This window comes from Coffea arabica, chromosome 1e (genome assembly GCF_036785885.1).
Source record: "Coffea arabica cultivar ET-39 chromosome 1e, Coffea Arabica ET-39 HiFi, whole genome shotgun sequence".
Taxonomy (NCBI): domain Eukaryota; kingdom Viridiplantae; phylum Streptophyta; class Magnoliopsida; order Gentianales; family Rubiaceae; genus Coffea; species Coffea arabica.
In genome coordinates this window covers 613,234-636,093 of record NC_092311.1, presented here as the reverse complement: position 1 = coordinate 636,093, position 22,860 = coordinate 613,234, and the positions used below count along the sequence as shown (strand labels likewise).

At 35.2% G+C, this 22,860-nt stretch overlaps 3 protein-coding genes across 5 annotated transcripts; all 3 read left to right on the top strand.

Annotated features, from left to right (window-relative positions):
- Positions 1-3,114: 3,114 nt before the first annotated feature.
- Positions 3,115-4,266, top strand: LOC140007330 (uncharacterized). The gene is made up of 2 exons (XM_072050062.1): positions 3,115-3,801; positions 3,992-4,266. Exons 1-2 carry the CDS (start codon positions 3,544-3,546, stop codon positions 4,199-4,201), a joined length of 468 nt encoding a protein of 155 aa, XP_071906163.1. The 5' UTR covers positions 3,115-3,543; the 3' UTR covers positions 4,202-4,266.
- A 1,984-nt stretch (positions 4,267-6,250) lies between these two features.
- On the top strand, positions 6,251-9,517 carry LOC140007318 (protochlorophyllide-dependent translocon component 52, chloroplastic-like). Of its 3 annotated transcripts, XR_011814701.1 has the most exons (3): positions 6,251-7,531; positions 8,759-8,826; positions 9,383-9,517. XR_011814701.1 is itself a non-coding variant. In XM_072050048.1 (2 exons), exons 1-2 carry the CDS (start codon positions 6,971-6,973, stop codon positions 9,407-9,409), a joined length of 588 nt encoding a protein of 195 aa, XP_071906149.1. In that variant the 5' UTR covers positions 6,251-6,970; the 3' UTR covers positions 9,410-9,517. The 3 variants fall into 3 exon arrangements, 2 of the variants coding, with proteins under 2 accessions (XP_071906149.1, XP_071906152.1); XM_072050048.1 differs by lacking the exon at positions 8,759-8,826; XM_072050051.1 differs by lacking the exon at positions 8,759-8,826 and having other exon boundaries at positions 9,295-9,517.
- Positions 9,518-10,541: 1,024 nt separating this feature from the next.
- On the top strand, positions 10,542-13,812 carry LOC113687924 (protochlorophyllide-dependent translocon component 52, chloroplastic-like). The gene is made up of 3 exons (XM_072050055.1): positions 10,542-10,677; positions 12,643-12,804; positions 13,379-13,812. The coding sequence occupies exons 1-3, from the start codon at positions 10,670-10,672 to the stop codon at positions 13,632-13,634; spliced, it is 426 nt and encodes a 141-aa protein (XP_071906156.1). The 5' UTR covers positions 10,542-10,669; the 3' UTR covers positions 13,635-13,812.
- Positions 13,813-22,860: the final 9,048 nt, after the last annotated feature.

Here is a 22,860-nt window from a genome sequence, read left to right as displayed (position 1 = left end):
TCTATTAGTTGCCACGGAAGTTCGTTGGGATTTTGACTTGACCTTCTTAACCAAATGCTTTGCTGAGGCCTACACCTCTATCTGATCAGCTATGAGGCAGGGACGGTCATTCAGAAGGACCGTCCTTGCCCTGAACGGTTCCTCACAAGCTCTAATAAGTGGCTCTCATGCATTCACATTGATAGAGATAAAATGCTCTTGTTTTATTTAGTGAACAAGAAAAAAAATATAAAATAAAAAATAAAAACTTACTGTAGCCTAATAGATTCAGCTACCGTTAAAAACTCCGTTTTAAAAATATCCCGCCGAAATTGATTTTGCATGACTGTTCATTAAAATTCAAAGCCTAAAACTCTCTTCAAAAATCAATCTCTTACTTTCCATCCAAAATTTGTCACTATAACTCCATAACTTCAAAACCAGGGCAAAATAACATTCAAGGACAAGAAAGTTGCTGACGAGAAGTGCCAAAGAAGAGCCATGGAAATGTACTATCACACATCAATCATTACACTGAGGAGAAGGAAGAACTATTTGCCGAAGGAAAAGATGTTGGAGATCTGATAATAGAAGGTGGTAAGATTTGAGATAGAAAAAAGCCCAATTGCATCCACATAAAACCTTCAGTAACAATGTTGCAAACCAATGACTTAATTTCTATTTTTTGGTGAATGATATCCATCTATTTTACTTGTAGCTTCCATGGAAATCCTTTGAATAGTAGAAGTTAAATTAGTTGACGGACTACACAAAGGAGGAGGGTAAAGAAAAATTTTGCACGCCAAATGTTCGCAAAATAGAAAAAAGAACTTTCAAACCAATTAGTAAAAAGAGCTATTATTAGGGGATATGCAAGGACATTTGTCTACAATAACAACAACAGATCAACAATATAGTCAAGGTTTCATGCAGATAAAAGAAACAAAAATTTTCAAGTTATATTTTTCATTTGTGTCGGTTAATAGGGACATTTAATGGTACAAATAGAATTACTGGGTGTTTATGAGCGATTACAACGGAATTGGCCAAGTACAATTTTCACATGCTTGATAAGTCCTGCAGTTTCTCAAATCTTATCTTTCTTACATATATAAAGCGTCAATTGATTATGAATAGTGCAGAATGAGCCGGTTATGCCGTTATTTTTGTGACTTTGAGGGGCGTTTTGGTCTTTTGGCATTCGGTGACAATGGCTCTGCTGGAATTTCCCGCGGACAATTTTGGTATTCGGTGGCAGTGGTGAGTGGACTGGTTATCCAGTAATTTTCACCAACTTTGAGGGCATTTGGTATTGTTGGTGGGGCAAGAAACTTTTTGGAGTGGTTGGTGTGCGTTTACTTTCCTTCTTCAGGTGTGCGTTTCCTTTTGCGAGCAAAATTCATAGATAATCAGGCTAGCTTGTGGTTAACTACTTAACTGTCCGATTGTACAAAATATATTACATTCAAATTAGCACCATCAAATTAAAATTAACTCCTCTTACTAACAAAAAATAAATAAATTAACTCCGCTTGCGAAGTTTATTGCATGGAAATTAAGACCACTTCACAAATTAAGATCAGTGGTAAGTGGGCGATGTAACCTTGCACTTTGCTGCAAGCTGCTGCCCAGTTGTTTCTTCAGTTAAAATGGTTAGAAGGTCTTTCTGTTTTGATATATATATATATATATATATATATATATATATATATATATATATATATATATATATATATATATATATAAGGGTCCCATGTAAACATTTTTTTTTTGGCAAAAGGATAAACTTTCTTCATAAAAAAGTGTAATTTAAGAAATGGATTATAGTTTTTGAACTTTTACAGTAGGCCCAACTTTTTTCTTTTGAGCATGAAAAAATGATTCAATAAATACATATTTTCTAACCTTAAACACGAGTTTATTACCCCATTTGGTAGAATAGTTCCACCAGTTATTTCTTAGCATTTTATTCTAACATATCCTTAAACGCAAGTTGATTTGGAATTCACTATTTAAAGTTTCCAACTATCCCTTGATTTTGAATACCAGTTTTATTAAAAAAGAAAAAGAAAAGAGAAACTCACCTATTTTAGCACATGATTTAAGAACACAAAATAACCTATAATTTTGCAGCTTATGATACAGATTACCAAAAAAAAAAATCATCAACCAATTAAGAGAAAGAATCATCAAATAAGTAAGAATTATAAATCCAAAGAACCTAAAAAGTAGAAAAGAAAAATCTTAAACTTAAGAAATTATTAGATATTGTATATATCTAAGCCATTATCTTAGTGAAAATTCAAAGAGCTTCTTCCATGCTCCTCGTACTCACCACATAAAGTGTTGCCTCCCATACAAATTATCAAAACCAAAATCATCAAAATCTCCAAAAAAAAAAGAAAAAGAGATAGACAGCCTAAAAAAGGGAAGAAAGAAAGAAAAATAAGAAATATGTATATTCACCCTTGCAAGTTAAAGTTGTTCAATATTGAGAGTCCAGACTCATTTTCAATAAATGATGTCCTGTCCAAAGAAACCATTATTGCTTCCTTCATTCTTGAACACTCTTAATCTATCAATCAAACAATCATCTGAATTGTAACAAAAAGAATAGGATCCAATATGAAATCCTGATTAGGAGACATGTATAGCCATATGCCTTTTAGTTCTACCTAAATTTAGGCATTACTTACTGATTAATGCTATATTAAGAATGTAAAATAATCTGATTTCAAAGTCATGTTTATTTGTGCAATTAGGAAAAAACACACACTCACACACATGACTATTATATCTAATAAAAGAAAAAAAAAACACACAAACATAACAACAAAATAATGAGTTTTAGCTAGCTGACATGGCTTCAGGGCTAAAAAACTAGTCTTATCTTACATATATAAAGCGTCCAAAGCCTTATGAATAGTGCAGGATGAGCCGGTTATGCCGTGATTTGTGTGAGCTTGAGGGGCATTTTGGTCCTTTACTGATGGGTGGCAGTGGCACTGCTGGTATTTTGCTTTTGTCCGCTGGCTCTCTTGCATTGTAACCTTGCTCTGTCCGCGTGGCTCTTCATTTTGGTAGTCAGGAATTACTATTAAGTTAGTGGGCGGTTGGGCGGTCAGCAAATGTCTTGAAAAGCTTTCTAGAGTCTTCATTCTTTCTAGAGTCGTTGGTCGTTGCTGTCCGAAGCGGTTTGTGGGTCTGCATGGCTCTTATTCTCTTTTGCTCATTCTCGGTCACCAATTTGCTCTCATTATTTTCTTGCTTGTGTTCTCAGCTGTTCAGCAAATATAACTTGAGAAAGTTTCTTTTGGTTTTGAAGTGCTTTACTATTCAGCAAACTTAGACCGTGAGCTCAATCTCTTTTTGGCTCTAATTTTTCTTCTGAGTTTTCTTTCGCAGCTTCGGAAATAACTTGAGAAAGTTTCTTTTGGTTTTAAAGTACTTCACTGTTTGATTGGCTTCGCTGGAAATTCATTTTTGTTGTTGTGGTTCTTTTGTATGGTTCATTTTAGACGTTTGTTTGGTTTCCGCTTGAGCTGTGTATAATATGCTTTGAGAATGGGTCGAAATAGAGTATATGGAAGTTTAGAAGAGGCTCGTGCTGAGAAAAATCGAAGGAGCCGCGAGCAACGTGCTGCTGCTCGGCGTGGGACAAAGAATGATGCGCCATTAGGAGTGTGTACATTAGCTGTCACGGCTTTTAATATACATGACTCAAATGCTGTGAATCAGCCAAATATGGGCGTCGTTGAATCTTCATTAGGTTCGGGCTCAGTATTGCCATTTGCAGAGAACAATGCAGAGCACCTTCGAGCTGTATGTCTGTGCTTATTTTGAGCATTTTTCATGCAATATAAATTGTTGTTTAAATCTTTTGGAATAAATGTTAAATTATTTATGTTAACAGTGGTTTCGCCTAAGCATGTACTTTGGTAAGACAAACGAGTTTGACTTAGTTAAGCATACTAAACTCACAGTCTTTAACTATGCTTTGGGTGTTTTAAAGGAAAATCAAGGAGATGTATCTAGGTCTGCTGGTAATGGTGCTAGCGAGGTTCCAACAACTAATTCAGATGCGGGTGAATCATCTTTGCATAGGCGACGTCGGCGTACAAGACGCTCTGTGACTAATCCATTGACCACAATAATTACAGAGCCTGCAGTATTGCTCAATAATGTAGAGCAATTTCCAACCGTATGTTTGTGCTTATTTTGAGCATCTTTCATGCAATAAGATTGTTGTTTAGACCCCTTGCAATAAATGTTAGACTACTTATATTACCGGCTAGACTAACCAGTGGGTGAGATATTAGTTTTTGTCTATTATAAGTCAGATTGACTGACTTAGGCACACTGAATTCATGGTCCTTAAGTACGCTTTGGCTGGTTTGCAGGAAAATGAACAAAATGTCTGTGCGTCTATTGCTGATGGTGCTAATGAGATTCCATCAACTAATTTAGATGCTGGTGAACCACCATTGCGTAGGCAGCGTCGGTCTAGAAAACGAGCTATGACTGATCCATTAACTACAATAGCTACAGAACCTGCTGTATTGCCTGATGTTCCAAGTTGTCCATATTGTCATGCAAAACGATTTTATCAGGAACCACCTGGTTTTTGCTGTGCCTCCGGTAGTAAATTAATTACTCCTCTCACACTCCAATTTTCTAGACTAATACCCATTATAGTAAATTAAGAAATCCCAGCTACCTGACGCACAGCGTCAGGGCAAAAAACTAGTACATATATAAAGCGTCAATCGCTTATGAACAGTGCAGAATGAGCCGGTTATGCCGTTATTTTTGTGACTTTGAGGGGTATTTTGGTCTTTTGCTGATGGGTGGCGTGGTTTTGTTGGAAATTCGCTCCTGTCCGCGTGGGCAAATGGTCTGGTTACTCTGTAATTTTCATGAACTCTGGGGGTGTTTGTTAGTTGCATGATTTTTGGGTGGCTTGAGGAAACGTGGGTGCAGATAGCCTCGTTGAATCGGTGGACGCTTTTTGCTTTACCTTCTGTCTCTCTTCCTTGCTCTCAATTTCAATCATTGCTCTCTTCTAATTACCACTTTCTCTCCTGCTCTTCTGTCCGCGTAGGCCTCTTGGATGGGAACATTTTGGCGGTCAGCAATTTACTCTTATTCTATTCTTAGTTCTGTTCAATCTGTTTTTGGCAACAGGATAAACTTTCTTTTAAAAAAATGCAATTTAAGAAATGGATTATAGTTTTTGAACTTTTACAATAGGTCCAATTTTTTTTCTTTTGAGCATGAAAAAATGATTCAATAAATACAAATTATCAAAACCAAAATCATCAAAATCTCCAAAAAAAAAAAAAAAGATATAGACAGCCTAAAAAAGGGAAGAAAGAGAGAAAAATAAGAAAATATGTATATTCACCTTGCAAGTTAAACTTGTTCAATATTGAGAGTCCCATGCTCATTTTCAATAGATGATGTCCTGTTCAAAGAAACCATTGTTGCTCCCTCCATTCTTGAACACTTTTAATCTATCAATCAAACAATCATCTAAATTGCAACAAAAAGAATAGGATCCAATATGAAACCCTGATTAGGAGACATGGTAGTATATATAAACCGAGGTCATGGTGGGATAGAGTTGAATAAAAATTATGTGTCATGAATATAGACCTATTAATGTAAAACAAAAAAGCCACTGAATATATAAAAAATATTAATTCAATTTTACATTGGTTTGAAAATATTTTTAAATATGTTTGAATGCTCATTCAAGTCTAGAAAACAAAAGAAAATGACAAACCCATTTTATAATTGTCTTTCTTTATTTCTTTCTTCCAAAGGATTGTTAAGTGTGAAGTACTAGCAAATAGAAAGTGTCAAAAAAATGGAAATTGTCAAATTGCTTGTCTTAGAGAAGTAACGTAACTAATAAGCAAGGCTACACATTACATGTATAGCCATATGCCTTTTAGTTCTACCTAATTTTAGGCATTACTTACTGATTAATGCTATATTAAGAGTGTAAGATAACCTGATTTTAAAGTCATGTTTATTTGTGCAATTAGAAAAAAACATACACTCACACACATGATTACTGCATCTAACAAAGAAAAAAAAACACACAAACATAACAGCAAAATAATGAGTCTCAGCTACCTGACGCATGGCGTCAGGGCTAAAAAACTAGTACGTATATAAAGCGTGAATAGCTTGTGAACAGTGTTTGGTGGGCAGGTTATACTGTGATTTTTGTGAACTTGAGGGGTGTTTTGGTCTTTTGGCATTGGACGGCAATGGTCTGATGGAAATTCACTTCTGTCCGCGTGGGCCTCTTGGATGGGAACATTTTGGCGGTCAGCAATTTCCTCTCATTCTGTTCTTGGTTCTGTGCTGAATCCAGTGCGCACCGCTTCAGAGTTTTGGGAGCTGCTTCTTTTTCTTTTCTTCGCCTTCTTTACCAGGTGTGTTTTTCCCGTTCCTCATTCTTCTTCTTAGCTTTTCTCTGGCCAGTGTTTTTTCCTTCCCTTGTTTTCCTATTACCAGGTCCTACCTACCTGACGCATAGCGTCAGGGCAGAATACCTAGTACATAATAATGTGGCCAAGTCTTTGTCTGGAAGTTCGTACTATCCCCACAAGCCAAAAACGACACACACACACACACTCAGCTCCGTCTTTCAGCTGTAAATACATCCATCAAGACAACCTCTGTTTGAAACGTGCGGGAGTCGCAAACTATTGCCATTAAAGAAGCTGCAATGGGAACTTTGACAGCTACTTCCCTTTCATCAGCATCATCGCAAAATTAGCAGCTGATGCACCCAAAAATTAACAGTTTCAATGATGGGGGCTCTTTCAGTCTTTGTCTGGAAGTTCGTACTATCCCCACAAGCCAAAAACGACACACACACACTCAGCTCCGTCTTTCAGCTGTATATACATCCATCAAGACAACCTCTGTTTGAAACCTGGGGGAGTCACAAACTATTGCCATTAAAGAAGCTGCAATGGGAACTTTGACAGCTACTTCCCTTTCATCAGCATCATCGCACCTTAATTTGATCCCAAGAAGACCCTTTGGAACAAAGATTAAAAATCCAATCTTGCATAATCCGTTTAGCTATCAACACCCCACCAATTCACATCTCCCTTCATATCAGTTCAAGAGAGCAAAATTCGAGCTTTCCACAGCCATCTCTTCCACTGACACTGTGCCAGCGGCTGATCAATCATCCAAAGACGCTTCGTTTGGTCAAGAAACTGAGAAATCAGAAAAAGATGAGAAATTTGATTGGTACGCACAACGGTATCCTGTGATGCCTGTTTGTGATCTTGACAAAAGGAGGCCACTTGGGAAGAAAGTGATGGGAATTGATATTGTTGTGTGGTGGGATAGGAATGAGAATGAGTGGAAGGTGTTTGATGATACTTGTCCTCATAGGTTGGCTCCTTTGTCTGAAGGAAGGATTGATCAGTGGGGCAGGTTGCAGTGTGTTTATCATGGTTGGTGCTTTGGTGGTTCTGGCGATTGCAAATTCATTCCTCAAGCACCCCCAGATGGTCCTCCGGTAATTGAAATTGCTAACAAGTTCATTTTCATGATTGTGAAGTATGCGAAGTATGCGTCTTTCGTATCCGCTAGTTCTCCTTTTCGATGCATTGATTTTCAGTCAGTGTCATTGTTACTGTTTGCTACATCCATATTTGTTTAATCACTGTGCAAGTCACATGCTTTCTTTTTGCCTTATCATCTGTTATATCTAAATTTTGAGTAACTTTCTTGAGAGCAAATTATCCGTATAGCCAATGAACTTTTGGAAACGTCGAATTTTAAATCACTGAACTATTGAAAGTCTGATTTTAGCCATTGAACTATCTAAAATTTAGATTCTGGGCCATTTCATCAGATTTAATCGTTAACTATGTCCTTTTCTTTTGTCTCGTGAATCATTAGACCACTCATATCTGTCATGTTTAATGATGAAATCTAACGGAATGACCTACAATCTAAACTTGAGATAGTTCAATGGCCAAAACCAAACTTTTAATAGTTCAATGATGTAAACTCGATGATTCCAAAAGTTTGGTGGCCATCCAGATAATTTGCTCTTTCTTGAAGAATGTAGTAGCTGAAAGATTAAAGCTATTATAGCACATAAATGGCAATAGTGAAGGTAGGACCGTTATCAATAGCAGACTAGCTGTGGAAAGCCAATTTTTTGAGGTATATAATCAAGTTTGGAAGAAAGCTCCAAAGTTTTATATGCCTATTTGAATAGCACAAGATTGTCTTTGAATTTGAACATAGGCAGATATTCATCACCAGCACTGAAGCAGGCAAAACACTCTAGATATGATGGAAACTTCTCAAGTATAATGCACACTTTACCTAGCCATTGCATGAAGTTATTTATGTCTTATTCGGATACAACGATAACTTGTTGGTGGCATTTAAGGCCAGGATCATTGAATGGGGATATTCAATGTTTAACTGACAATTAGTCATATGAATTTCGGATTCCTCCACCAGAAATTACCCAGAAACTATATATGCAAACCACGAGCTACAAATCTGAATCTAGCAGAGGAAGTGGATGAGAATTCGGTGAAATTGGATTGGTGAAATTTTTATTTGATGTAGGCTTGATCTTTATGATAGAATGGCCATAGTGTCTTTTATACCTTAGGATTAGATGATGGAATCCAATTTAAAATATTTAATAACTTCCACATCTAATACACTTGTAAGCTTTCACATACATACATATCTGTTCTGAACTCGAGGCCCTTTGTAGATAGGGAATCAAGAGTAGCTGGGGAAAGAAGCAGAACTCATTTGACCAAACTCGCTGAAAATTTTCAGGTTTTAGTAGTCTTCCTACTGTCCGGTCATTCCAGTACGACATTTCCGCTTGTTTTTAACTTTTCATACTCAAAATCTCCTCATCTAAAAAGTAAAAAGAACTTTAAGCATTCATCAGCCATTATGAACTTGAAATCTACAAAAAATTTTGCCACTTCTCTTTTTCCATTTTTTTTCAATTAATTCTCCACCAAGGCTCTATGGGAAGATGCATAATATTCTGATAAGCAATTTTTCTTTATCTACCAATCAAGCTTGGCTTGGTTCAAAACTTGAATTACCTCTATGTCGGACAGTTATTCAATGAATATTGTTTCCAGTTGTTGTGAATATCTTTTATGCAATACTAAATTTAGAATTTTTGAATATTGCCAATAGTTTTCTACTGTTTAAGTATGCCAGTTTGGAGCTTCATTCTGATACTTGATGCTATGGAAATGCATTTGCTTACTTTGTTGTACATAGCAGATACATCATGTCTAAACATGCAAATCTTGCCATTTCCATTGTACCTAAACCAAAGCATGCTGGATTGACATTTTGCTTGGAAGTTCAGATCCATACTCTAGCAAAGCATGTGTAGCTGCATATCCAAGTTGTGTGCAAAATGGCATTCTTTGGTTTTGGCCTAATGCTGATAGTCAGTACAAAGACATATTTTCGAAGGAAAAGCCTCCATACATTCCGGAAATTGATGATCCGTCCTTTACCAGTCGGATGATCACTAGAGATATACCATACGGGTAAGCAATTAGTTGCCCCCTTTATTATAGCTTTTGTGGTTGTTGTTGTTCCACGCTCATACTAGGCAAATCTTCATTTGCACTCTAATCATATTGAAAAGGCTGCTATCGCTATGGAATGCTAAAGTAAATTGCTTTTACTGTTACTTGTGTTAGTATTCAATACATGCTCTGGGAAATGCAAAGGAAAAAGAAAGAAATTCATTAGTTTCCTTCAAGAAGGGTGAGAAAAATGCGGGAAAAATCAATAAAGAGAAATAGGTAAAACTCAAAAGATGGTAAAACTAAAAGGTTTTGGTTCTTGTGTTCATGTTATGAAGTTTAATAAGAAAAACAGAAAAAGTGATTGAAAAGTTATGTCAAATAATGTTTGTTTTATTCTTAAGTTGCTTCTGATAGCCAAGCATTTACAGGTACGAGATTCTGATTGAAAATCTTATGGACCCTTCTCATGTTCCATATGCACATTATGGCATACTGAAAGTCCCACGGTCCTCAGAGAGATAAGAGCCTTTACCTTATAATTTGAGAATGTTTGCTGTTCCTAACCTTTTATATGGGTTCCAAATTACTAATAGTTTCTTTTCTGCATTTTCCTGCACTGTTGAGGCTGACAGGGAAGGAGGGAGACCACTCGAGATAAGGGTAAAGACATTAGACGTAAAGGGTTTCACTGCAAAATCATCGACAGTTTCAGATCACATATTTATTCCACCTTGTGTTTTTTATTCCTGGTCATTAGGAGGTACTCTAGAGAATGTAACTACTTCACTATCTGGAACCACAGAGGTAATTGATTGGTAATATTGAAGTTAGTCATTGTTTCTTAATTATTTCTTTTCTATAATATCGACCTATCATTGTCTAATTGTCCATTTATAGCACTCATATAAGGGATAACTATATGCAGAATCCATCGACACCTAAGCCGGTGAAGAAGGTACTTTTGGTGTTCCTATGTATTCTGGTTAGCCCGGGCAATAGCAGAATGATATTTACCTGGCCAAGGAATTCTGGCGTCTGGTTAGATCGTATTGTTCCGCGCTGGATATTCCATGTGAACCAAAATCTAATTATAGATTCAGATATGTATCTTCTCCATGTGGAGGTACTCCCTGGAACCTTTCCTCTTCTCTTTTCTACAACAGGGGTCCTTGTACGTGTCCAAGTCTTCAGTCATGGTAATTTGAGCATCAGAATGTCAAGGTTGCAACTCTATAATGAAATTTTCAATTCTCCAAAGAAAATCTAGAGCATAAGGGCCATTATGATGAAATGAGAACGTGCATGGTGGCAAATACATATGAGCTGTGTATTCTGGAGTACATGATTACTAGAATATTACGTTTTAGTCATATTGGAAGAGTTTGGAGGCTGCATAGCACTATCAGAAGCTTTTAGGACCAATGATCCTACTTTTGACATATTATGCTGAACAGTCTTAACAATTACGACGGGCAGTATTAACAACTAAAGGAACTCATTCTCTAGAAAATTACCTTTGTGTTCAATGTGAACTTTTAAATGCACACCAACTTAACCAGTTTAAGCACCATAAACAAAATATTAAATTATCATTTTGGTGTTACGTATTCAAAGAACTGTAATTAAGAGATGATAGCCACACACAAATTTTGATCAAACAACTGTAGTGTGATACTCCATAATATTCACTTGGTGTTTTGCAAGGCCAGAACTGCAGGACTTGAACGGTGACAATAAATTGGATGGCCACAAACATTATCCTTTGCATTGACACAAATAAAACATATCCAGAATTGAAAAGAAAAGGAAAATATGATAGAGTTCATAGCTAGGGTTTCTGTGCACAGGGACGGAGCCAGAAATTTATTTTTGGGGGGGCTGAAGTGTATTAAAAAATTTTTTTTGTGACGAAATAAATATATTTAATAAGTAAAATTTAGAATCAATAATTATAAAAATAATAAAAACATATAATTATACATACCCAAAAATTTGTTCTGAATTTTTGGGTATGTAACTTACCCAAATCTACAAATCTACAAAAGAAACAACGAAAACAGCAGGCCTATCAAGATATGTATAGTACTCGGAGGCATAAACCGCTCAAAAAAATAGTTTAAGAATTGCCCATCGCATACTAAAATAGTTTAAAAATTGCCCCTTTCATATGAATTTGATAAGTTCTTGGAAATCTCAAAATGCTCCAAAAAAATACTCTAAACTATCAATAATCTATCACTCACCCTGCTTATTGATTTCATGATCAGAATTCGAAATAAAATAAAAAACTAAGGCGGTCAAAAAGCGAAATAGCAGGAAAACTTTGATAGTAATTGCAAATTTAATTCTTCTTGAAGTGCAAGGGATGTCATAAGCGTTAAATCAAGAACTTTTCTAAATTCCAGGAAATACATTTACAGCATTCTTTGTTCCAGAACATACATTTAAAACAGCACCAACAACTATTGTTGGCAAGCTTCTTGATCAACAAAAGAAAGCCCACTCCACCATATAGTTCATGACAGCGATGCACAAAAAATACTTTGCCAACAACCAAACATCTGAAATAAAAAAAAAGGCTATGTTTCCCAGGCTCTATGTTTCCGAGTCTCACAGGCTCTAACAAAGTCCAGAATATATGATGAATAACTACAGAGTTCAGACCTGCTCAAAACATTTTAGGAAAATCCAAGTTATTACATCACCAGCAGGTGAAAACATAAATAACTATTGAAAATTTCAGACAATAATACCAGTATCCTAAGAGACACATAGGAAGAGAAAGGTAGTACCTACCTACCTACCTAGTTACCTACTGCATTTTAGAAGCAAGCATTTGGAATCCCCTATATATAGGGGGTTTTCCGGCGGCTTGGGGGGGGGGGCTTAAGCCCCCACCAGCCCCCCCTTAAATCCGTGCCTGTCTGTGCAGACCATCCACCATTTAAGGTTTCCTTAGCTTGGGTATCATGTCCTCTATCATATTTCTATCTGGAAAGATGTCAAACTTTGTAAATCTTCGCGAAAAGTAGTAGCCTGATTTACTAATTATTTTGTTCATTCTATTCTTTCGGAGCGGAAAATAAAGGAATTTGGGTCATAAAGCTTGCTTTGTTCCTACAAAGGCAGATGCCCTTGTGGTGGGCTTCAGAAGGTGGTTAAACAAGTATAGCAATGGTCAAATTGACTGGGGAACAAAGTACACTGGAGCACTCCCACCCACTCCGCCTAGAGAGCAGCTTCTGGACAGGTACATCACTTCCAGTTTCAGGGAAATATTGGCCTTTTCTTCTTTTTATTTGTGTTGATAGAAACAGTAGAGATGATCACTCTTCTATACAGAAACTTCAAAATAAGTTTCTGTAACCCAACGTTCCATGTCGTGCTACATGCAAAATACAAGCTTACATAGGTAAAAAGCTCTAAGAAATTCTTAAATTTCAACTTTATTTCATTCCTAATCCAGTTTTTGATCTGTTCCTCCCGCGCACCAAAAAAAAAGAACCCCTGTACCGTGTCTCTGGAGGACCAAAGTTTGGCAGCTAGGATGGTTGTAAGACAGGAAGGAACTATATGTTGAAAGGAACTATGGAGCCAATCTTAAGACCAATTGGTCAGGAATCAAGAATGCCTTCGATTGCTTGGTTGAAAGACCAAGTGTTCTTCATTTCTTTATTTACTAGATAACATACATGTTCTTTATCAACCTGAGACATTGTTCTTATCTTCATGTTCTCTTCAGAATACGTGACGTACGATAGACTTAGAAAAGTTAACGCGACCAGGCATATTTTTCATGATTACATGTTGACCTATTCCTTCAGGTACTGGAGTCACACAGTCAGCTGCAGGAGTTGCAATCTAGCATATAAAGGGCTCAATGCACTAGAGATTGTGTTGCAAGTCTTCTCTCTTGCTTCAATTGGAATTGTTGCTGCTGCAAAACAGGGTGCACCATCCGCAGCAGCAGAAAGCACTCTGGTCTCAGTGGCTATTATCAGCTTTTTGGTTTCCAAGTGGTTATCCCACTTTGTTTACAAAAGCTTCCATTTTCATGATTATGATCACGCATCGCGCTGAGATACATGTGTCAGCTACTTAACCAGAGTTTTAGATGAAAGAGATGACAGGAAAAATATTTATCAGTGTCTTTGTACGTGTATCGCTTGGAAGCATTTAGATACATAATTCTAAGTACACACATTCGCGTAGAGTCTGGTGCAGACATTAATAAGAAAGACCAAAGGTTTTTATATCATCCTGTAATTTAATTTCTAAATTATATGGCTGTACGTTGTGCAGAATTTCCTCTACCAGAATCATGCAACAGAACAAGGAAAGGATGATGGTCCAAACATTATGAGAGTTATGCCATACATATTATGCATATAGTGGATGTATAGCACGGGTTGAGTTAAAATGGAATAGAACCGTAGTTGGAATATACAATTTCCATAATGGGAGTTATGCTATCCATCAATGTAATTTGAAAAAAAGAAAATTACAATAACTGACAAACTACTTGGAAAAAATTTCAAAACCATTCTCTTCATTCACTGTAATTTCTACCTATTGTTTTTTGGTCTAAATCAACCTCGGTGTATTTGTTGATATTAGTATCAGATAATCTTGTTTTCATTAGTATGACATTGGATAAGATAGGTACTTTAGAAATTTCTTGGAACATTACCATACATGCATGATTTTCTTCCAAACATAATAGGCTATAAAAGCTTGCAAACCATTTTTTTTTGTTCAAGTCTGTCATGGTTTAGCAGGTAATCTAGAACACAGGGCATAGATTAGAACTATGACTTGTCTTGATCTTTTACTCAAAAATCAACATCACCTGTGATTTTAACTATGTTCTTATTTCTCTAGCCCCAAATGTGGCGGTTCATAAGCCAGTTCTGGGACATTGCATGCCGTTCTAGTCACAGATACAAGGCATCTTGAACTTGCTTAGACAAAGGTTCTGTTTGATAAAGCTGAATCTGAATTCTGAAATCTAAATACTGAAATAATTAATTTACTGAATTTTAAGCACTGAAAAGAAATATATGAATGTTCGAATTTTAATGCTGAATCTATTTATACTGTTTGATAAACATTTATAACTGAATACTTAATAAGCTAAATTTAACAATTTTGCCCTTATATCTTTTCATCCAAAAAAGAAATAGAACCTATGATTTAATTAGTTTAAAATTTTAGGTATGAAAATGACAATATTTATTTTTAAATCAAATTAATATAAAAGATTAAATATATTATATGATGAGTATGGAGAATATGTAAAAATCATTAGAAAGGCAGAAAAGAGAAATAGAAAATCATTAGGTAGAGAATATTAAGTTGTTTAATTAGACCCCTTGAATTTTGTTAATTCTTAATAGTTTTTCATATTTTGTCATTCCTCTATTAATATAACTTGGAAAGCAGCATGAAAGGAAAATTTGGTACAAATTTCTCATCTCACTCCTTAAAAAAATTTTTAATGTTAACTTTTCTGCCATGGACTGAATTTGCAACACAAACCTTAAGTTCAAGGGTGGTAAGTGCTATTTTCTAAACTATAAGGGAGGTGAGTGCTAATATCAGAAATCTTAGGGGAGGTTTCTGCAATTGTCCCCAAAATTATATCATAAGAGGGCGCCCACAAAAATGTTTGTCTAGTTTTTGACACTAGTGCCTGACAGTTCTACACTTTTCCTAGTTACTTATGTTTGAATAGCAAATTTTTTTAAAAAAAATTTTTTGCTTGCATCATAAACATATTTCCTAATCCACCTATTTATATTTTCAATCGTTTTTTTATCTTATATATATCACATCACAAAAAGTGCTACGATAATTATTTTAAATAATTATTTAGCATAATACTCTATCCACACAAAGCCAATTGGCTAGGTATTTCATCTTTTTCTAATTGAAAGCTGGCTGGGGCCATTGGTTGTGAAAAATATCTCAATGGTTTGTTGGAGTTGTGATAGGTCCTCCTCCCCCACCCCGAACAACACAAACCAATGCCCCCATCCCCAGCACCCACCCAAAAAAAGGTCAACGATCAAAATGTAAAAGAGAAAAGGAAATAACAACCATAGCTGGTGACTTTGCAACATTAATTACCTCAGTCATTAGTCCTTGGGAAATAGACTAAAAACGAAAAAACTGAAAAAATAACTGCTGGTTCACTTATCAAAAACATGGAGTGGACTTAGGGGGTGCTTGGTTCATGCTCTGGAATTGGAATTGAATACGGAATGAATTATAAAAATCAGTATGCGTATAAGTTCCAGGTATCATTGAAATCACTACTGCTTGGCACAATTTTTAGTGGAATGGGTATCAAAATTATTATTGCATTTTGCCCTATTTTTTTTTTGTTGGGTTCAATCATACTGGCCTTTAGCATCAATCGCCAGCCATCGTCAGACCATCCCCAATCAAGACCTTTTTTTTTTTTTTTAATATTTTGTTCTTTTCTCTCCTACTTTCAGACATAACTCATATGATGAAGCAACGCCACCTTTTCTTTTTTCTTGTCAATTGATACAATCCAAATTCAGAACTTGTCAATGGCTTGCAAACAGATTTTTTGAACTTTGAGTGGAGTGACACCAGACTCAAGTTGACGTGGTTTCCTTCTCAAGTTGAAGCTGAATTCCTTTGAGATTGCGGCTGTAAATTCTGGTACTGATTCAAACTCAGAGGTGAGGTTGTGCAGGAACTTGTTGTGATGGATGAAATTTCGGAGGTCTAGCGTTTGGATTATGAGGGAGAGAAAGGAATGACACTAGTGAGGGGGAAGTTTTTGAGATGTTGAGTGATGGCAACAAGAAAAATTTTTAGATGCCATGGAGGAGGAACCAAGTGGTGGGAGGTGATGGGGAAGACTAGAAGGAGGATGACGGGATGAGGGTGAAGGGGTGAGTGGATGAAAGAAATGTTTTATAAAAATTATCTTGGAATCAAATATAGGAATTAATAAAACCCACCAAATCACTCAGGAATGGAGAGTTGTTAACTTTTTAGAATTCATTCCAAAATCTACAATCCCACATCTATTATCCAAGCATTTAAAATGGACATCATTTCAAATCTTGAATCCCATACCCTCAAACCAAGCACCCTTAGTAATCAGGTTTGGCATGTGGTGATAAGTGATTGAGTGCTTTTTTAGCATTTACGCTTGTGAAATTGCCAATATAGTCACTCGGAGTTCCACAAGTTTTCTAGCACTTAAAAACTTCAGACATTTTGTGTCAAAATGTCTTGTTTATATAAAATATACAAAATTTAAGTGGTGAAAGTTTGAGTAGTTTCTTTATTATTATTCCTTTTTTTTGAGAGTACAATATACAATCAACTGGAGTTAGAAGTGAAATCGACCTTTAGTTCACAATATAATTATAAACTTTGACTGAATTTGGATGTTTTAGGAAGGGGGAAATGGGCATGTTCTTGTAGATTTCAATTTTTACAATTGAATTATTTGCCTATGATATGATCACAAGTTTAACTTAAATGGAGTTGCGATAATAGAAGATTCTCGAAAGAAGACTTCGAAAGGTGGAAATTGATGGGGAATTAACCGGTTATTTGGATACTTGAGTTCTACCTAGTTTTGTATCCGATTCTTTTATAATTAGTTTTTCTCGTCCTAACAAATTTATCTTTTTAGATAAATTTGAATTATTTATTCTTATGGTTCTTCTCTCTTCTAACAATACAATAAATTTGTATAATTTTTTTTATCCATATGGATTAACTTAGTGTTAAAAAACTTTAACTATTAACTGATAGATTTATCAATATTGCTGGAAATTGAATATTTGTTGATGCATAAATAAATTGCTAAATTTTTTGTACTTAATTGAGTAGGAATATGTAACTATGTTTATGGTTATTATAAAAATTGTTATCATCTAAAAAAATATCCATACACAAAATGGTAGAATATCTATTGATTTTTTGATATGTGTTATAATATTTGATGAATATTATTATATTATAATAAAAGTATCTAACGAAGTTTTTAAAAATTAGTATGACAGTTAAGTATAATTATTACATTAATTTTATAAAATTAATATGAATGAGCTTGTAAGATCATCATTAATTTTTTATTTAAATTATTCATGCTTGCACGAATTCATAATAAATTTTAAAAAAATAAACCATGCCAAGGCACAGGCAAACTAATGCTAGTTCAGATTAATGTTGTACATGTATAGAGTCACAAAATCGGTTTGGTGCACTAGCAAACAGAAGGGGACATCCAAAGTATTAGGACAAGTTTGACATTAATTTAAAGTGGGAGATTTGTAGAGCAATTGAGCGTAAACAAATCAGGTTGAGGAAAAATTTATATCAATTGCAATACAATCATAAAGCCTTTGACACATTCGTTAAAATAAGAAATATTTATTAATTTGAGGCAGTCTAATAGCAAACCAAGGGAAAAAAAATATGAATGATCCGTAAGGAGGAAAAATGTTATTTTACTTTAAATAAAAGTATGATTGGATAGGGGTTTAGTTGAACAAAAAAAATTAGACTAATATCGTAATTTGGTGCAGTCTAATAGCAAACCAAGGAAAAAAAAAATACTGAGTACGTGGGTTTAGTGAAGCCAAGAAATAATGTGAGCGGACCAGCTAATACAATCAATGTGCGCGGACCACATGGTACCGCCCTGTCATTTCTCTCCCGTCTTTCAACACCGCGCATGCTAAAAGCGTACTGCATGACCCTACCGCTAATACAAACAATGTGCGCGGACCAGCCAATTACCTTCTTCCTTCTTCATAAACGCAAAGAACATCTTCCTCACTTATCTCAGGTACGTTCTTACCAAAGAACAAGCATTAGATACAATTAGGAACATCCAATTCCCTATTTCTCCCATTTACATATGAGTTACTCAAAAAACCTATCAAGATGGATTTCCTCATCTACATTATCTACATACGAGAAAGTGATTGGCTGGTCCGCGCACATTGTTTGTATTAGCGATACGGTCGTGCAGTATACTTTTAGCATGTGCGGTGTTGAAAGAAAGGGAGAGAAAGACAGGGAGGTATCATGTGAGCGGCTACTAGATTGGACCGACTTTTCTTTTTTCTGGGTAGGGGAGTAATTACACAGACTATTTAAGCTAATATATGTTCTAAAAGAATTTTAACAAGCACAAGAAAATTTTCTTAAAATGCCCAATTATTTTAGTGGAATTTTTTGCACGAAAATATTTGTCTGACAATAAAATTTACACTGACAAACAAACATTCTTGTGAATTTATTGTTCAGTTTCTTGGGTAATTACGGTAGGGTGAAAGCGTTCATTGTGGTAGGTGAAGGTGTGCCTCTTACCATCAATGAGTGGTTGAAACTTGAAGAGCTACCATCGCCTTGAGTCTTGTTCAGGTGCAGAGATTTGAAAATGTACACTTCATTTATTTTCATGGAACCGCCAGTGGGCATGAAACTTGGATGCTGTTCTATTAGTTGGCACGGAAGTTGGTCGGGATTTTGACTTGACCTTCTTAATCAATGCTTCTTTGAGGCCTACACCTGTTTCTGATCAGATACGGGGCAGGGACGGTGATTCAGAAGGACCGTCCTTGCCCTGAACAGTTCCTCACAAGCTCTAATAATAGGCCCTCATGCATCCACATTGATAGAGATAAAATGCTCTTGTTTCATTTAGTGAGCATGAAAAGAAATAAAAAATAAAAACTTACTTTAGCCTAATAGATTCAGCTACTGTCAAAAACTCCGTTTTAAAAAAATCCTGCCGAAATTGATTTTGCATGACTGTCCATTAAAATTCAAAGACTAAAACCCTCCCTCCAAAAATCAATCTCTTACTTTCTATCCAAAATTTGTCAATATAACTCCATAACTTCAAAACCAGGGCAAAATAACATTCAAGAACAAGAAAGTTGCAGATGAGGAGTGCCAAAGAAGAGCCATGGAAATGTACTATCACACATCAATCATTACACTGAGGAGAAGGAAGAAGTATTTGTTGAAGGAAAAGATGTTGGAGATCTGATAGTAGAAGGTGGTAAAATTTGAGATAAAAAACACACCCAATTGCATCCACATAAAACCTTCAGTAAATTATAATGTTGCAAACCATTATTATTTGGAATAATGTTGGAATATATTATTTGGAATAATGTTGCAAACCAATGACTTAATTTCTATTTTTTTGGTGAATGGTATCCATCTATTTTACTTGTAGTCTCCATGGAAATCCTTTGAATAGTAGAAGTTAAATTAGCCATATGAGATTTTTCAAAAGGGATATCATACAGTGGAAAAAGGTTCTCCTAGATAACGCATCGTACCTGGTCCTCACAGGTTGTTGATCCGTCATAATCAAAAGACATCCATGAACAACAGCCTTAAAAGAGCTTTTCACAGCTTTTCTCTTATCTTCACTTGTCTTCATTCTTAAATTTCTGGTCTAGATCTTAGTATGAAAAGATTGCATCAAAGTCGTGTCTTCTACGCAGAAATTACGTGAATTGCTTGAATGGTATGAATACCGTGGTCCACTGCACTCATTTTCCAGTCATTGTCAGTGTTTTAGAAATCTAAACAATTCGAACCTTGAAAACCGCAGGCAAACTTTAAACTGACTCATCATCTATTTTCAGGTGGGGACGGAGGGTGTTGGTCTGTTTTTGTCTATACGGAGGACGTTAAATGCTACAAAATTTCTGGGCCATGAAATTGCTATTGACAGTATCATAACACTCAGCGTAATTGTGAGTCAGCGAGGGAAAAGACGATGATAAGCACGCACTAATAAGCAGGAATTCCCAAGCAGAATCTCTAAAATGATGCAGCAGAGGCACCTGTTTTTCTCTCGAGTGCATGATTTACAAAGCATTGGTGCCCGGTGCAAAAGGTACCATGATGGCCAAAAACTAGCCAATGGACTACATTTTAGGCTAAAACGTCCGACTTCGTCATAAAATCGTCCAAAACCTTGAACCCAAATGACAAATTCAGAAGGGGCAGCAAATTATGCCCACATTTAGTACAGAGAAAGGTGATGGTGCAGTGCCTCAAATTGTTCTAAAAGATGCATTGCAGTTCTTTCATTTTTCATGTTCTTTACAACTTGCATATAGGATAATTAAAGTGAAAAAAGAATAATTTAAATGAAAATGAATTAGTAAAAAGAGCTATTATTAGGGGACATTTGTCTACAATAACAACAATAGATCAACAATATAGTCAAGGTTTCATGCAGATAAAAAAAACAAAAATTTTCAAGTTATATTTTTCCTTTTACAGTGTTATTCAGTCATGAAGAAAAATTGCTGACACGATTCTCTTTTTGCATCATCCTTACATCACAAGATTTAGAATGCCTGGTAAAAAAAATTCCGTATCACATCCCATTATATACCCACTAGTATATAATATACAAACTAAACCAATTTTCTTTTACAGATGTTCCCAGGAAATAACCCATCTCACCTCCATGTAAATAGAGACGACACAATCACCTGCAAATGTGATAGAAAAACTTTGACATTTGACATCGAAGAGCCATATGTTACAACTGGCTGGGCTACACTTACTGACAAACATTTTCTAGGAGAAGGAAACTTAATATTATTTATGCTTCTAGACGACAATAGCTACTACATACAAATCTTTACTCCCAATCTCATTGAAGAATTTAGAACTTGCTCATGAAAAACCTGTTCATATTCTTAGATCACATTATGTTAATTGTTAATCACAAATTTCAATAATCATATTATCTTCACAATATATTATATATCAATCACAAAAGCCATTAAATATATACTACAAACGTTCAACAAAACATATAAACAAAACCATTAAAATTACAAATTAAAACAAGACAAACAAGAAACAAATAATTCCATTGATCAATCATTTGATACTGCAACTTCGGATACCCACCACACAAACTTAGAGCTCAAAAACAAACACTGCCAAGTCCATCGAAAAAACAAATGATGACATTTGTTTATCATAAGATAAACAGTAACATCCTCGAAGCAACCAAAAACCTATTTACATATAATCAAGACAAAAAAATATTATATACATTGTAATTACCACTACATTTAACAAAAAAAAAATAACAAACGCAATTCTAACAAAATATTTTACAAACTTCACGCTGAATACACAATACAAAAAAAATTAATTTTCAACAAATATACACTGCTTAATTAAATGCACACAAAACAGACAAACCCGACCATAAAAATAACCACCCAAACTAAAAAAAATTGAACAGAAAATAACTCAAAAACCAACACTACTTCCATTAAATTATATCAAATTTATAATGAATGATTACAATAAACAAAAATAATTCATAGACATATAAAAAAAATACGACCGATAACCCCTAATAAGGGCACCTCGCGTCAAACGCGGGGTCTCACCACCTAGTCTTACATATATAAAGCATGAATCGCTTATGAACAGTGGACAATGGACCGGTTATACTGTGATTGTTGTGACTTTGAGGGGCGTTTTGGTCTTTTGTCATTCGGTGGCAATGGTTCTGCTGGAATTTCATGCGGACGATTGTGGCAGTGTGCAATTCCTGCTGGTCTGTGGGCGGTGGGCAGTCAGCAATTTCCTTTGTTTTCTCTTAACTTTCTTCTTCTTCTTAGTTTTCTTTGGCGGCTTCGGAAATGACTTGAAAAGTTTTCTTTCGATTTCGAAGTAGTTCACTGTTTAATGAAGATATAACCGGTCAGTGCATTATTTTTTATACTAATGAAAAGTTGCAGTACTATGTTATAAAAGGGGTCCACGAATTGTCTCCTAACAACAGCATGTCAGAATCTTGTTGGGGCAAATTCATGGTCACGACATTTTTTTTTTGGCAAAATGATAAACTTTCTTCATAGAAAAATGCAATTTAAGAAATGGATTATAGTTTTTGAACTTTTACAATAGGCCCAACTTTTTTCTTTTGAGCATGAAAAAATGATTCAATAAATACATATTTTCTAACCTTAAACACGAGTTTATTATTTCAATTGTAGAATAGTCACCAGTTATTTCTTAGCATTTTATTCTAACCTATCCTTAAACACAAGTTGATTTGGAATTCACCATTTAAAGTTTCCAACTATCTCTTGATTTGAATACCTCTTTTATTAAAAAAGAAAAAGAAAAAGAGAAACTCACCTATTTTAGCACATGATTTAAGAACACAAAATAACCTATAAATTTGCAACTTATGATACAGATTACCAAAAAAAAAAATCAACAACCAAGTAAGAGAAAG